Source organism: Chroicocephalus ridibundus, chromosome 1 (assembly GCF_963924245.1).
Source record: "Chroicocephalus ridibundus chromosome 1, bChrRid1.1, whole genome shotgun sequence".
Taxonomy (NCBI): Eukaryota; Metazoa; Chordata; class Aves; order Charadriiformes; family Laridae; genus Chroicocephalus; species Chroicocephalus ridibundus.
In genome coordinates this window covers 27,777,921-27,795,013 of record NC_086284.1, presented here as the reverse complement: position 1 = coordinate 27,795,013, position 17,093 = coordinate 27,777,921, and the positions used below count along the sequence as shown (strand labels likewise).

Below are 17,093 nucleotides of genomic sequence, written 5' to 3'. Positions count from 1 at the left end.
CCAAGGGATGGGATTATTACCCCTTCTCTACCTATTTGACAATGCTCCTTCCACATTAAAAATACAATGTATTTTATATTGGAGCCCTTAAAGACTTGCATTTTCCAGACCTTTATCCAGACACGTTTTTCAGTGGACATACAGTGCTCATGTATCAAAGCCCCGTTAATTCCCAAGTCAGCGGTGCTCAGCTTTTGAACGGCAGGCCAAACAGGTGGGAAGGGCAGCGTGGTACTGCAGAACGGGTGGGTGTTACTCTGTCCTCCGAGTCTGTGCTCAGCCAAGACTCATGGGGGCTGTCAGAAGGGAAGAAAAAGAATATAAATCCCAATGGGGAAGGGGGAGGATGTGAAGGGAACCAAGTTCTTAATCACTTCTGCCCATTAGCAATACCAGAGTATTTTTCCTAAGACTAAAGGGAGGAGAGCCTGGTGTCCTTGTCAGCTCCTAATATATATATATTATTTGAATTTTATCTATCTCATAAATCCCGTTAGTAGTTTCAGCTGGATAGGGTATTCTCTGTGTTTCTTGTCATAAACCGCTGCAGCGTTCTTTTATGCAGCTGCCACATTTCATCCTAATGCAGCTGCATTTCACCCAGGGATGAAGTGATCCCTATATATAACTTTCGCATCAGCTTTTATAACCATTTAAAGTGCCTCAAGATGAGATGTGGGATGCAAGCTATTGTTTTATTAGTGTCATCACAAAGTGCTGCATTGTACAAATCAATTGTAAGCTAAGAAGAAAAGTGTTTTCGAAGTGATACTTGAAGAGAGGGAGAGATCTTTTGGGTTAGGAGGGATTTAAAATCCTGTTTCAGGAATTTAAAAAGCAGATGGCACAAAGAAGGAAACGAATTAGCATGGAGTAAGGTTGTATAAACTGAGTGGACATGTGGGACAGCGGGTAGCAAAAATGTCAGAGAAATGAATGGCAGAGAGTTAGTTTTAAGTGACTTTGGAGTGGAAGACATGGAAAGAAAAGGAGAAAGGGAAACCAGCAATAAATAGAAATTAGCACGACGATAAGCAGCAAACAAAGACCTTGAGAGGACACCCAAAAGAAGACCTGCGTCTCCCATTTTTATCGCATAGCTGAGCCATATAACATGGATGTGACTTTTCAGCATCAGTTGGCACTATTAAACATCTTTGCCATGTTATTAATGTTCCGTCTGAGACTTTAAAATGTTAAGACAACTCGATGTCCAAATCTCATTGCATTCTTAGATGTAGGTACCTGATTGTGCTGAACAGCCTGTACCTCAGGAGAGGGAGTTACTTGCAAGTCTACATAATGTCAGAATTCCCTGGGAAACTGATTTTATGCTAAAGACTCCTAGGGGAGGTGATGGCTGTCTGGAAGGGCAGCTATGAGGTGAGTCCCTCATGTTATTTCTTGCTCCTGAGGTCTTTATGTGTCCTTGTATCTATCCCTACTGGCTTGTAGGGATAGATATCCCTACTGGCTTGTATCTATCCCTACTGGCTGCTTCATTGGCCCCTGCAAGTCACCTCTCATATTAAAGAGCTTGTGAGGTGAAGCACATTGTACAAAGGTCTCTCCTACACTGCAAACTGTTAGTGTTGTCCCTGTTGTTGAGATGCTATTTGCACATCTGCCTTCACGTTATTAGCATGAGTGAAACCATTGTGTTATATACCTAGCTCTGATGAGATCTAGATGTAAAAAATGTTAATACAGGCACAATGTTCCCAGACCTGCAAAGTTTCATGCTTGGTGAACCTGCTATAAATTTCAGGCCTACCAGTTTTACCAGTATCCCACTAGTTTAGGAAAGGAATTCAGCATAATCCTTTCACACAAAGGGGAGTTAGGTTCCTAACTCCTTGCTGGAATAACGCACCTTTCTTCTTTCTTCTTGGGAAATGCAGCCTTGCTCAAGATAAAAGGCTGACAAGAAGTCTCCCATCTGGGCTGTGCAGAATTTGGTTATAATAGGGAACAAAACAATTGTCAATTGTTGAAAGAAACAGTTTATATAGTCCCAGACTATGTCTGAGCAATGGAAATGTCAGTAACTCAAAAGGAAAAGCTATATAAGGGGTCATCCAATCAGGAAAAAAAAATCTTCTAGCACTGTCTTTAGTTTGGTTTCATTTATTCCATTCTGGAGAATCCTTTTCCAAATCAGTGGTGGTAGCAGTGAGTAGTCAGATAAGACTCCAGCTCAGTATTAAGCCCACTCACCTCCTGATCCCAGTGTCCTTTGGCAATGAATTTTATAGATTGCTTTAAAAAAATACTTTATCAGTTCAGATTGCCTTCCTTCTTTTTCATTCCTCCCTTTTCGTTAATCTCCCTGTCCTTGTGCTGCAAATTAGAGTGAATAGAAGTTCCCGGTTTCCTATTTTTGTATTACCCCTGATTTTGTACCCTTTTTGTCATAACCCTTCCTTATTCATCTGCTGTCCAAGGTAAACAGTCACAATCCTTTCATCTCTCAGCATATGAGATTTTTTTTCCTGACCATAAATAATCATGCTTCTCACTTTCAACCTTTCTAAGAAGTCAGAGCATGAATGGACATCATCTGACTATTATTCATCAAGGGTAAAGAATTACACATAAAGAAACTACTCATGAGCTTGAAAGGATCTTTTACTATTGACATTTGAATTATATTCAGCCACAGTAGTTTAAAAGGTCCATATTTTATTGTATTATTACTGGTACCACAATATTCTGCAAAAGCTTAAGGTCTATTTAAATAGCACTTTGACAGCTTTATTTGTTCCTTGCTTGCAAAACATAACCTTGCCTCTAATAGTAATTATATGGCATGATATAAAATAATTCCAATGAAACTCCCCTTTTGAAAACCTTATTATCAGGATTTATTGAAGAGTATGCACTATAGTGTAGTAAAATAATATAAATTCATTGCATGCTTATGTTTTATTCTATTTATGATATATTTGTACTGTAAATGGTAATTTTACTGGTGCATGGTACAATTACCTTTGTGTTAGTATTGGAAAAGTCCTACAGAGTGGAAGGGAAAGGGGCAAACCGTTAGACCTCTACCTAAACACATTCCCTCAAATAGAGTTCTCAGGAAATTATGCTAAAAGCTTAGATAATTGCAGAGACACCAATATCCTTTGCACAAAAATTTATTCCATGCTATAAATAAAACTTTAGAATTTTCCCTTTTAAAGAATTCTGGTGGGTACAATGCAACATGAAAGGTTGCAGAAAATTGAATCTGTCTTTATTAAATTGCATGGGACTTCTTCCTTGGGGAATATGAGAAGTTTTGTATTTTAACATGATCTACACCAGCCTGCTTGCAGTAGTGAAACGAGGTGATAATCTAGTAGTTAAGGTATTAACCTGCTCCTTGCAAGCTATAGATGTGAGCTTCTGTTTTGCCGTGATTTTTCCTATGTGACCTTGGAAAGTCATCTTCTTTACTTCACCCTACTGTAGTGTAATTTCTTAGCTCCGAAGTAGCTTTGCAAATGCCATTCAGTGGAAACCTGTCAGCCTTTATTGTTACGTAGTAGCTGAGTGACAATGGAGTGATGGGTTTGGCTATCAGAAACCAGGGATTTGGTCTGTCCAGACCAGATTTCTAAGGGTATTAGTAACTGAGGAGTGACATACATAGCCATATTTTTATGGGCAGTTAAAGGAGTCAGGCACATAATTCCACCAACCTTATCTCTAACCTGCTTATGTGCTTCTGAAGGGCTTTAAATCTCCATCTGTAAAATAAGAATAAGAGTTACACAAATAAGCGTCCCAAAGACTGTGAGATGTAGGGGCAGGAGAATAATGGTAGCCATTGAAGTATCTCAGACTGGGCTTCAAGAAGAAGCTGAAACACATTAGACCTGTTCTCGTACAGCTTCTGCCTGAGCTGAACTTTCCTGCAGATCCTGTCTGCCCTTGTGAGTGCTCTTCTGGGAAGACACCAGGGTGGTGACATGACTTGCTGGTGACATGACAGGTGTATGTGGCACAAGGGATGCATCAAGACCAGCAAGGCAAGGCTGAAGCTCTCCCACATAGTGTCTACAGCTGCCTTGAGCCTGCCCCAGGTGTAAGACACAATCAGTGTTTCCTCCCCAGGAGCATTCTCTGGTTCACTTTTCACACAGGTCCACAGCAGCTCCTGAGACTAAAAGGTGTTATTAAACCCAGGGTTGAGTTGAGCCTCCAAACTGACCCTAAAATGCCAGGTAGGTGTTGTTCTGGAAGATGCAGTACAAACTGTCATCCCAACAGTTTTCCTCCTCTTGAAGGAGAGAGTAAGACAAGGACCAAAAGTTAATGTAAAGCATAGCACCAGACTAACCACCTGCAAAGCCTGAGAGCTGTAACCAAGCGGTTGCTCTACTCCCAAACAACACTTGCAAGAGTGAGACCTCTTCTACCTAACAGACAGGCTTGGGATGGCCACTGGAGCTCACTGATGCAGCTGCGCATAGTAAAATGCACTCCTTTCCAATGACTTGATTAATCATTTTCTCTAACACTCCCACATATTTTATCTTAAGTCTAGTAAATTAGATTTAAGGGGTGAGCAATATAGCGGGTATAAAAAAAGCAAGCATTAACGGTGATTTGTTACAGACAGATGAATAATAAAGGTTATCACATAAAGTTGACGTAAACACAATAGATGAGGTAATTATGTACCTTATTTATTCTAGTTGCTGTTTCTTTCACTGCATTGTGCAAAGGGATATCTGAATCTTAAATAAAAATATACAGTTTAAAAAAAAGGGAGAAACACCAAACCAGAAGACAGAAGAGACAGAGGGAGAGGGGCAGAAAGGCAGAAACAAGATGAAATGCAGAATTCTAGACAGGAAAAGGGAAAGGACTGTAGCATCTTGGTCTTAGCACTGATACTCATGGACAGTGATAAGGTCCCAAGCTAGAAAATTTATTTATTTACATGATTTTTTTCTTGACAGAGCAATTTTCTCCAAACAACTTTTTAGACAGTTCTGCGTTCCTTCATGTGAGAAAGGACTGTCCCAGTCGTTTGGTTTTCTTGGGCTCATTAAAATGCAGCTAATGTAGATTAAACAGGACCGTTCCAGGATCTGGGTCAGATCCAACAGCAGACCATTCCTGGTTTTGGGGGGTTAGTTTTCTGCTCTGTTGGAGGGTTGAGCTAGACCTCTGAAGGGTTAGTCAGAAGCTGGCATGGGATAAAGGGAAGCAGGAGGAGGAGCCAGCTGCCGTGGAGCAGGCCGGGCAGGATGTCCCCTTTGGTGGGCATTGTCAAAGCAGTTTGTGAAGAATCAGAGAAAGTGCTGGGAGACAGAGAAAGACTGCAAGAAACTGACTCCATTTCAGCCCCAGAATAGCCAGAGCACCCACATGGTCTGTGGGAGACAAGCTCAAACCTGCTTAACATTAAAGATGGACTCAAAGCCAAGTCCCAGCTGTGCTCTGAACATCTGTCATGTTTTCTGGGTGAACCTTATTTTGCTTTACTTACATCCTAAATAAATAATAATAAAAAAAACGGATCAGAGATTTGCACCAGTCTCTGCTGTGCGATATATGCTTTGGGCTGCTGTCTCAGTGTCTGATGAACATTTAACTTAATACACCGTGGGACAACTCTAAGAGGAAGGATTAAGACACAGTCGCATAGGGGGAAAGAAAAAAAAAGATGGCTTCCCAGATCAAAGAAGTGTGTGACAAGATTTTAAGTCCCTGCTTGCCTACGGGCACTGAAGCGTGTTGTTGAAGCAGGGGCAACTTCTGGGGGACCTCTGGGGCGAGACACGAGGAAGGTCGGCAGCAACTTCTATGCACAGGACACTTTTGACGTACCTCTTGGGAAGAGCAGGTAGATGAGGGCGATATGGTGTCCATGAGGAGATCATCACCCCGAGCTCCCCAGAAATGTGACTGGAGGGCTTTTGCATGTGTGGATCTCAGTTATAGTGGGCTACTGGTAGAAAAGTGAAATGGAAAAGAGAAATTTGTTTCATGTCAAGCTTCAACTAAAAAATGAAAAAAACCTCTGAGGATTCAAGTACTGTGAGACATACTGATGCTTGTCACTATTTGTGACTGAATTATTATCTAGCCTTAATAATGATTGCTATTAACTGCTGCCCAAACAATTGGAAAGCAATAGGTAAATTATCCCTGACTTTTTTCCTGTCAGCAGAGCAGGGCAGCAGTGCATAAGGACAAACCCACCATCAGGTGCTCTGGGGTGAGCAGCCTTCTGGTCACACCAAGGGAGATGCTATTTGTGGGTCAGTGGTGGCGCACGTTCTTTTGGGAAAAGCTGTGGCTCCCGCTAGCCATGGGTGCAAAACTATGAGCCACATCCTCTCTAAAATCACTCTTTTCAGGATGACAGCCCTTCTCTGTGCTGTTGGCAAGCTGCTTTGGAGCCACCTGTGAACACACGTACTTTTCCAGGTCCTTCAAGGTTGCACCAAGACAGTGCAGCTGCTGCAGGCTGGTTGAGACCCCTGCGTTAGCCTGGACGTGGGAACAGAACTGGACCAACACTGCCAAAAGTATTTCTGCAGCCCTTCATTGACAGCTTCCAGACAGAAGGGATGTACTCATCCCTTCTCAAAGAAGTCTTCACTGGTGTTTAACTAGCAAGTAACAAAAAGCAAATATTAGCGAATGTGCACAGAAAGATGAGGTTAAACTGAACATCTCATATTATGTTTTAAGCATTACAATATCCAGTACTGAAAGCATCTGTATTGCACTCTGATCTGTAACTTGGGTTACATGCCCAGAGCGAGATAATAGAAATCACCTTCGGTGGCTGCTGAGGAGTAACTCCTTGGATCTGCCTTTTCACCCAAACTTCAGGGGGGGCCAAGAGGGGAATGGCTGGAACAGGTGCCTTTAGCCAGTGGAATTACACTCATATGAGCAAAGTCATACTTTTGTCTGGGCCAGCAGCACATTGCAGTTCTCCCCTCCTGCCCTCCTCTCAATAAGATGAGAAAGGAAAGAGAAATAAGGGAGGAAAATGGGCGCTGCTACGTGTCCAAGACCCAGGATCCTCAAAGCTGAGTTAGGAAATCTTATTTGAGGGGGGATCTGTTTGTTTGAGATGATCATTAAGAATATAAGAATACTCCCACTTGTTTGTGGAGGGAAAAAAAAAACCCCAAACAAAAAACAGCGAGTGAGATGTACTTCCTTGGTTATCCCTGCAATTATTCACCCATTGCAACCTGAGATTTTTTAGATCTCTCTTGGGCTGCAGGAGGATTCCTCAGCAAGCTCCTCTGAGCAGCCAACTGCAAAAAACACTGAAATATGATAAGCATATAAGAGCATTAAATGGTAGCATTCTCCATCACCCACAGCTTCTGTTAGTTGTGCTTCCAGGCCAGATGAAGCTAGAATGTACGTACAGCTGTCCTGAGTTGTAAAATACATTTTGAAACGGGATCGATTCATCTGTGTTTCGTGAGATTGAATTAGGCAAAAGAAAAAAGTATAAAGACTTGTCTTTTTTCCAAGCATTCAATAAAAATATTCAGCCTCACTGGAACATAATAGAGATGTGCTTTCAGCACACAGATGTGCCGTAGTGAGAGCCACGTTTTATGTAAGCTGCTCGTGCTTTTGCACAGTGTTAAGAACTGAGTGTACTTTCAAACTCCTTTTTTTGGCCTTGACATGAACTAATGTCAAAGCAAATGAAGACCTGGGGGTAAATCCTTTTCAGCACTACTAAAGATTGTGGCCATCGCAGTGCTGTTACTGGCTGTCTAATCATCTTTGGGAAATCGGGCTTTTAGATGTAGACCTTGTATTCTGGATTTTGATTTCCGCAACAAAATGTGCTGGCGTGACTCGGTATCTAGAGGAGCAGAAAGGTATGCAGGTCACTTACCGCAGAGTATATTCGGAGGAGGTTTTATGGTGACCTTCAGGGTTATAATGAGTGATTTGAACAGAATTACATGGGGGAAAATTCAGGCCAGCATCTCCTATCTGTAAAAATGCATTTTTTTAGAAATGTAGAAAACAGAGTTACAACTGGGTTTTCTTTTGGTTTTTTTTTTGCAGCATAAGAGCAACTTATTTTCTTTTTCCAGTTCCATTTCTTGTTTTACATTTAGGGTTTTGTATTATGGCTGCCTAGATTTACAACCACAAATGTGCCAAAACCCTTGCCTGGTTCATTCAGGCTCAATAGTAAGCACCATAAAATGTCTACTTTCTTCAACACCTGCACACCCCATTCCTTAGCATTTTGCAAATGTAAGAGGTGCAGATACGTGTTTTGACTTTGATCTTGTAAACCAAAACTGTGCAATTGGTAGATCCTGGTCTAGATCTGGGCAGCAAGGAGATGTTGCCCAGGTTTCCCCAGAAACCCATATTTGTCTGGGTGAGACTCTGTTTTCAGTTGTTCCTCCAGTTGCTCTGGGAGCAGCTGGACATGCAGGCAGTGCGGGTGCGGGGCAGAGACGGACCTGGCACGCTGGTTTCCATAAATTAAGCCCATGGAGCTTGGTAAAAATTGAGGTACCCTACTGTCAACATGCATCGGTCAGCTCAGGGGTTGGGTGCGTAACCACGTGTGTGACTGCTGGAGTGCGCAAAGTCTGTTTTGCTGGAGGCACTTCATAATTTATCATCTGTTTTTGTGTAGCTGACATTTATTTACTGCTGCTTTAGTAATTGCATGGAAATTGCCTCTCCTGTGCAAAAAAGCTTCAGGTCTTATGTAGTCCCCCTCTTGAACATGATTTTCTTCCATTCCCTCATGCTCACCTATCCTTCCTATCCCCCCCAAAATAAACAGGGGCTATTCTCTTGTCCAGCTGATGATTCCCCCACTTTTTCCATGGGGGTAGGATACATCTTACCCCATGAAAGCTTTTCGAAAGGGGAAACTCAGTCCAGCATCATCTGTGTCCATGCTTCTAAATAGCGGATAGGCAGGGACGAGATGACACAGACTGATTTTTCTCCTCACTGCTTAGTACTAGCCTTCTCAAGAAAAGATTTGTCTTGATAGATAACTGAAACACTCCAAAACAGGCCTGGAAGTGGATTAAAATTAAAGAGTGAGCAGTCTGGGGTCCAGTGCTTGAAGCTACTGCCTGTATCCACTTTATTTAGCCGCACAGACATACCTGCTGCTGTTTATCCTCTTTCTCTTAGCAGCCACACGAGAAAAGTACTGTCAGTAGTTGATTTATCCCACCTATTTTAGACACTACTTTAAAGTGAAATGAATCACCCTTTGGAATTAACTGTCTCTTTATTGACTATGGAGGGAGTCTACATAATGGAGTTCAAATGGCTAAAGGTAGGAAGGCAGAAGGCGCGTCCTACCTGGGCAATTGTCCCTCGAGTAACATGAGACCTGCACTGGGGTTTTCCTGGCAGAGCTTTCAGTGGCTTTCACATGGGATTTTTCTCTGCAAGAAGTGTCAGAGCAGGAGAAAGCACCGTACATGTTCCCTGTCACCTCATTTCCACGCTGCTTCATCTTCACCTCTCCCCAACAACTTACCCTTGGGGGAGGATAGGACACAGGACCGCAAACCTGGATGAGCAACTTCTGCTGCATGGAGATAACTAACACTTCCTCCCGGTCACCAAGCGGCCATACAAACCTTAGGGTCCTGTGGAGGCGGGTGAATTTCTTTAAGGGACTCTATCTTATTTTCTGATATAAAAAAATACTTCAGATGGATAACAGTACTTCTAAGCAACAAGCAGCTACTACGAAGTCTCTCTGCTATTTCCTTATAATTAAAAGAACTTCTATGGCAAAATAACAGAGTGTGAACTTTTTTCTCTTTCTGCTCAGAAATCGAAGCAAAGGAAGCGTGTGACTGGTTACGTGCAGCTGGATTTCCCCAATATGCTCAGTTCTACGAGGGTAAGTAGGTTTTTCTCCTCTTTGTGCGGTACTGAAAGTGCACTGGGCCCTTGCCAGGAGAGCTTGCAGTCAGCCAACTCTACATTTGACTGAGTTATAGCCATGGCTGGCTGTTTCACAAGGCCTCAGCTGCTGGAGTCATACCAATGCCTAAAGAAAAGTAAGATTTTTGCCCTCATAGCCATGGGAAGGAAAAAAAAAGAGGGACATAGTTTGTGTAAATCTCAAAGGTTAACAAAAAACCTGAAATACATAGGTCTCTCTTTTTTTTTAACTTCCTGAACTATGTCTAAAATAAGATTGAAAGCACTGAAAGTTACTGAAATTTTCAGTTTACTGAAGTTACAGTCTTACTGAAAATAAGGTTGAAAACTCTGCAAAGTTACCAAAAGTGGGTAATCTGAGCTGTGTTTTACATTTGGAAAGCAAGAAAAGCCAATGTTTTGATGCTAACTCAAAGCAAATGGCCATGTCCCCTTCCTAGCTGTAGAGTTCATGCCCAGGGAAGCGGCGTCCCCGAGGGCAGGGCGAGTGGTTGCGCTGCTGCCGCGTTCAGGAGCAGTTTGGGGACTGGGGCTGGGGTTTTCCTGCTCTCCCTAGCTCAGTGCTGAGAGGGAAACTGCAGCTGATCCTCGTTCTTCCCAAACTGCATATGCTCTCTGCCAGAGACACAGAGCCAGCTCAGGTCCGCTCGGGCTTATTAGCCGAAGCGCAGCTCCGCCAAACGCCGCTGGACGCTTTCCAGGGTCAGCTTGGGTCTGGAGGCAGCACGGCTCCACGCATGGAGCCATGGCCAAGAAACCTTGTGGGTCAGAGCCAGCTCTGCTGAGAGCCGGCTCAGACACCATCCATCCCCACGTGTGGGATGGACAAGGACACCTCTGCAGCTTCTGACGGCCAGCTGAGGTCCCTCAAGGCTCAGGTGCTGGCTCCTGACGGGCCGTTCGGGTGCCCGGGTACTGGGAGCACTGTGCAGAGGTGCTCCGGTGGCTCCTCAGGAGCCAGGTCGGCTCTGTTAAACCCAGCAAGGAACTAAGACTAATAAGCCTGCCAAAGCTGGCATAGATGTGTGTCTGCCACAGTCCCTGGGTGCCCAGTAGTACTTTTATGTCTGCCTTGTAATCAGCATCTCTCAGATACTGACTCCCCCAGGGAAAGGAGAGCCCACTGTCTGCCCAATTCAAAGGGGGGTTCCCTCCAAAAAACAACCTGTGCTGGGCTCCCACAGTTCCCATACAGTCAATATGCGCTCTAGACACTCTGCATCTTGGAAAACAAAGTCCTTTTTACAGGCATCTATTATGTCAGTGTTAAGCACTAGTGTCTGAAACTGCTGGCTGTAGTTCCTGTATCCCGGCATCCTGCTGCGGTACCTAAGCATGGCAGAGCAGTCTGGAGAGCAGCCACAGCGCTGGAACCCGGCCCACCGTTATGGATCCCACTAATGTGTTGCAGCCATGTCACTTTTCATTACAAATGTCAGCTTCCAGCACACTAGTCTGGCTTTTTAGCTAATATTGGGGGTTATAGTTCAGCTTATTTTTTTGGTCTCTGTTACTGGAGTAACCCTTTGTCTGAAATGGTTGTTATTGGGAGTTGTGTTAAAAACAAAAAGCACAGACCATTTTTGTTTCATGAGAAAAGTCTGTTTAGCAAATAATTCATTAAGTCACTGTGATGGGAATGGAGAACCTTGTTGCTCACGTGGATAAAGAAGCTGTGTTGGTGATTCTCTGATCTCATTCATTTGGGTTAGGCACTAGAAGGAGCAGCTAGCGATTGAGTATCTTGTTAAAGCCAAAACGAAATGATCCTGCTGTCTCTTTGGTGCACAGGACGTGCAACTACACTTTTAACAGAAAAAAATAATAAAGTGACTGAAAAGGGAACCAGAGCCAAGTGAAATCGGTCATACTAGATTTCAGTGCACAAGCACATGCAAAGCATTTTAGATGTAAACGATGTGTTTTCATTTGAATAGCAAGCAGTCATCTTACTATTGTGTCTCCTGTTATAGACTCCCAGTTTCCCATTGACATTGCTGCAGTAAAGAAAGATCATGATTTTCTTGACAAGGACCTTGTAGAACCTCTTTGCAGGTAAGTAAGTAACACCTAAAGTTTCTTTTCTGCTAATGCAAAAACATGACCTGATTTGTTAATTGTTAGCATAACAGCAGAAGCAGCAGCAGAGATGTTTGCTTGTCTATGTGAATTAAGCAATGAGATCTATAGTGATACCATTCTGAATTCATGTCTTTTACGGAAAACCCTGGAGTAGGACCCACACAGTCATACAAACCATCACATGATTTGAGAAGACCCAAATCCAATGGATTTGAAACGCCTTCCTTTTAAGAAAGAACTAGCAGTAGTACAAGCAAACCCTGAATAAATGAAGGAATCACATTTGAGTTGCAGATTAATAACTCTTATGTCTGAGCACAGCAGAAAAGATAAAACTTCATCGCACAGAATTCAGCAAGTACTTTCTCTGGCAGCAGACGTGGTTTTCATGCTTCTGTGATTCCCTTGGTACTCTCCTTTTGGCACCAGTAACACAAGTGGGACCAGAACCCCGCAGTACTGCAGCTGCTACAACTAATCACTGGTTTGCCCCTCCCAGAGGGCTTGTGTTTGCTGTTTATCTAGCTTTTTATACTCTGCCTGTGATGAATATACCGTATTGCATTGCTCAAGTACTGTCCCTCAGGACTCAAGAAGCAGCAATTCTGTGGTAGTTTTGCAAAACCACATTGCAGAGGCATTGTTCCCCTCATCTTTCTCCTGTCCTCAGCTCAAGCTGGGTTCTGCTCCTCTCCTCTTTAGCAAGGACAAAGGAGCATCTGGCCTCTAACCAAGCAGGCTTTATTACACGTTATGGAAACTTTCACAACACCAACATCAAGATAATTGGACAAAACTCTATTTCCCCTTCTGCAACTGTGGCTAAAGTCATCAAAGAATGTGCGCTGTTCCACTGCACATCATACTGTGCATTGCAGGGATTAATGAGTCTGTGATGCAGGACTGCAGAGAGGGTTTCTGAGAATCACAGAAAATAGGGCTGGAAGAGAGTTCATCTGGTCCATCTCTCCATCCCAGGCTATGCCCTCCTTCCTGGAGAATCCAGGTAACTCCTGGGCGTAGTTGTCAGAGTGCTCTCCTGAAACTCCTTTGCTGCAAGTCAGACCTGTTGCTTCTCGTGTTGTCTATTATGGTTATGGGGAACAGAATACTCTCTTTCTCTGTGTAGTAGCCTTTGTGTCTGAAGACAAATCAGTAGGAAAGACTTGGATCCTTCAGTGATTGCTCTCAAGGATGCCGGGGAGCAGAATAACTGCAGACTTGATCCACTGCTGTTCTGTACAGCTTGGTGGGAGGAATTGCTATGCCTGTGCTCAAGAAACCTTCCTCCCACGCATGCATGCATCCCCCTGCTTCAGTCTGGCATGGTGTAAGACATACTTTGCTGTAGTTTAGGAGCTGGAAAGTGGTTGTGGTAGGAGGTTGAGATCTCTTCCCCTCTGCCCTCCCCTACAAGATTGAAAGACCATTGAAAAGTGTAAGTATGATGTCTGTCCCTGACCCTTTCTGCTGAGAGCAGTGAGGTGCAGTCATTGCACAGCTCTGTGGCTCTCCCCAGACTGTCTTCTCTGAAGCAATTAGCAATGGTAGTACTTCAGTTATGCTCACCAGGCGTCCAACACCTACACAGCTAAATGGGAACAGCTCACCTCTTGCTCCTCCGGCCTCTCTGTAGACTCACACATACACCTACAACATTTCTGCTAGGTTGATACATATTTATCAGGATTTCTTTGTGAGCTGAACAGCTAGAGACTGGGTTTTTTTTCTCTTTTATTGAAAGATGAGGTTTTGGGAAATAAACTAGCAGCTGGCAAGATGCACTTAGGTGACAGAATGCTTTACATTAGCCTAAATCAAGTGATGCTGCTGAGACCTGTAGTACGCAAGCATAGACACAGATCTTTCCAAACTATTTAATTCAAAGACAAAGGGGTTTATGACTGTCTAGTAACTTTTTCTGTAATGATTTTATTCAGAAGACAACACCTGTTGACTTTAATTTTCATTGGGAGTTTTTAAACAGTTTAAATCTAAAAAAAGAATAACACCTCTTATATTAGCCCGGTAGAAATACAAGTATCGTGATTATGTTGTCAGATTGCAGACAATTAGCTGAGAGAGACCCGTAAAAAGCGGTTGTGCCAAATGTCAAGGTTCGGGTTCATCAGAAACAGCAAACAGTGCCAGCCGCTGCCCCCAGTACCAGCTTTGCTGCTGTAGTAGTTATCGAACCAACATCTTCCAAGTTTTCCACTGCACTGGAAATCCTCACAGCTCGGCTGACCACTGTGGCTGGTTTTCTGCCCTTGCTTTCCTCTGTGGTGGCGTTACTACAAGGTGCATTCCAGTATATCACATGAGTTGCAGGCTTGATGCACTTCTACGAAACAGAAACTTAAAAAAAGTTTAGTTATCATTTCTGTATGCACCGATTCCCAGGTCGGGAGCCAAACTTCCGTTCTTCAAACACCCAGAACTGCTCTTGAAGCTACGCATGACCAAGCCTTCACACTGACTAGTAATACATTCAGCCTGTTGTACTGAACAAAATGGGGTTCTCATTTTCATTTGGAGGGTAATTTTAAAGCTGGAATGCCAGAGAGGCTAATCAGTTTGAGCAGAGTTTTAGCTCTGAATGGTAATGGTTCTAGTATAAACACCAAGTTTCTCTGCTCTTGTGGACTGAAATCAGACTCTGAATCTCATTTTGTAGTAAGTTTTCTATGGCACTGCAGTATACAAGACAACATGAGGTACAAACACAGAGGAACCTGTTTTAAAGGCAGCTGGTAGTATTTTAGTCAGAAAGCCTAAGACTCCCTGTTGTAAAGGATTTCAGTGACCTTTTTGAGATATTCTAATGCTCCTGCTGTTTACAATATCATTTGAAAATTTGGCAGAGTAAAGACCAAATTTGAGGCCTTTGGGTTAGAGGCGTATCTATCAAGAGATTCCACTCAGATTTTATTGAGTAGCAAACAATAGAAAATTGCTGTGCAATCTGCAGGCAAACGCTGTCAGCCTGCCAAAATAATAATTGGGCATGAAAATTTTATAGCTGGATCTCTGTGTCGTTTCCAAAATAGCAGCAACCAACTCTGCTCTGGGAACTTTTGTGGCTGCTGTGATAAGAGGGTGAGAAGGAAAAGCCAAGCCGTGTTGTACTTTTTGTATTCACGTAAATACAGTGACTAAGAATATAAAGAACAAGTATGTAACGGTCTGATACGTAGGCCCCTAAATCAAGCTCTTAAAATTTGAACTGTGCCAAGCAGCCAGCAGCCTCTTTTTCCATAGCTAGTGTCTCTTAGATAGCTTGTAAATAATCCAAAGGTCGCTGTACTTGGGACATCCAGCCATTAGAGTTTTGAAGTGGTGATTGTATCGTCAGTTCCGTCTGCTGAGTTATATTGCTGTAGGTGCTGTTAGGAGATAAGCCCAGCTCTCCACATGCAGTATGGAAAGCCCTGCTCTCAAGTCAGTAGAATGGCTCCTGCTAATCTCAAGGAGAGCTGACTCAGCTCGTGTGAGTGTGCAGCCTGTAAGGTACCTCACTCAGTTGCGGCCATGACCAAAAAGTGATAAGACTGGAAAACAGTATATTCTCTTCATGCACGAAACTGGTGGAGCAGGGACGTGCCAGTGCCCGCTTCGCACACCAGCCCTGCCGGTACTGGGAGGACCTTTATTCAGTGTTCAGACCTCAGCAAAGGGCAGCATGAGGAGCCGGGTGGCCTCTTCTCAAATTCCACTGCACCAGAAGAAGCCAGCTAGGGGCATGTGTATGCAGCACCTAAAATTGGCTAGGAATAATGATAAAACAAAGAAATAGTGTCATGTTTCCCTCAGACAGGAGTTTATGGAACCATGTAATATGTTTACCTGATGATGATCCATAAGAGAGGACATTTGCAGCTCTGCAGAGGTTGGAGACACCATGCTCCCCATGGTGCCTCTGATATACTTTAAGGCTTTGGGACAACACCTCCTCCTGCATGACCAGTTGTTGCCCCTGGCTACGTTCCCCACCAGCTGCTTGGAAACAGCTGCAGAACAGGTCCAAGGGAATGCATGGAGCTCCAAGTCACTCTAAAGTTGTCTTCCCATTATCTGGATGGCTCTTCAAGCAGGACAACAGGTCACCCACAAGGTTTCTCAGCTAATCAGATCTTGCGTTGCTGCAAGTTTGTATTTATTTGTAAACACTGCTTAGTGCTGTACAAGATGCTTCTGAAAAACTTCCGTCATAAGGGTTATTAAGTACAGCACTGGGGCTGAGATTCAGATCCCTAAATACCTGTGTCTAATGCCATCTCAGATCTCCTAAAATAATCTCAGACTTCTCCATGGGCTGGCTGGACCAAGAGGACCTGCAGCAGCTGAAGGCCAGGCTTGGTACTCTAGGGGATCTAAAATAGCACCAGACATCTCCATTTGGGCACGTGAACCACTCTGCTGGTGTTAAAGTATTGTATCAAGGGACATTTTTAACATAGACATGTTATTTCACCATATAGATAAGTGTTAAGCCGTAGAGGTAATGTTTACCTGTGATGGCCTGGAGAAGAAATAAGATTAACATCAATGAAGCGCTTGCTGTGGTAAATATTTTGTAGGCTTCCCCTAAACACTGCAGAGCTTTCCAGACAAGCATTCAAATGCATCCGGGGTGATTTGGTTTTTATATAGCCACTTCTCTTGCGTTTATTTAATGTGTTTTTTCCTACCTTTTCTCAAGTCCAGATTTTGTGTTTTGTTGACATTACAAACAGGCAGTCTTTTCCCCATGTTTTTAAGCAGTGATGTGAAAGTGTAGTGCTTCTCTCTTGACTGGGACATTAGTGACAGCCTTTTGTAGCCAGATACTTTTATTTTTGTTTTTTGAAAGATGTGTTGAGAACTTGGCTGTCAGTCATCTAACGACTTTAAGCAGATGAGAAAAGCTTTCTGCCGCTGCTGGCACATCAACACGGCGTAAGAAGTTGAAACAGACTGGCTTTGATTGGAGTTGTTAGTACCAGGCAAGCTCACAAATATCATCATTAGTGCTCTAATTTCACTGGCAAATCTTTCCACAGCACTGGAAAAGCCCCATAAAGCATGCTGATGTTTTG

General features: G+C 43.3%; 1 protein-coding gene across 14 annotated transcripts in view; it reads left to right on the top strand.

The window, feature by feature from the left end:
• STARD13 (StAR related lipid transfer domain containing 13) overlaps window positions 1–17,093 on the top strand; it is a 312,543-nt gene that overhangs the window by 263,337 nt on the left and 32,113 nt on the right. For all 14 annotated transcript variants that reach the window (XM_063332552.1, XM_063332535.1, XM_063332543.1 and 11 more), the window contains 2 exons: window positions 9,818–9,889; window positions 11,907–11,988. In XM_063332552.1, coding sequence (XP_063188622.1) covers window positions 9,818–9,889; window positions 11,907–11,988 — 154 coding nt within the window. The remainder of the gene's footprint in view (window positions 1–9,817; window positions 9,890–11,906; window positions 11,989–17,093) is intronic.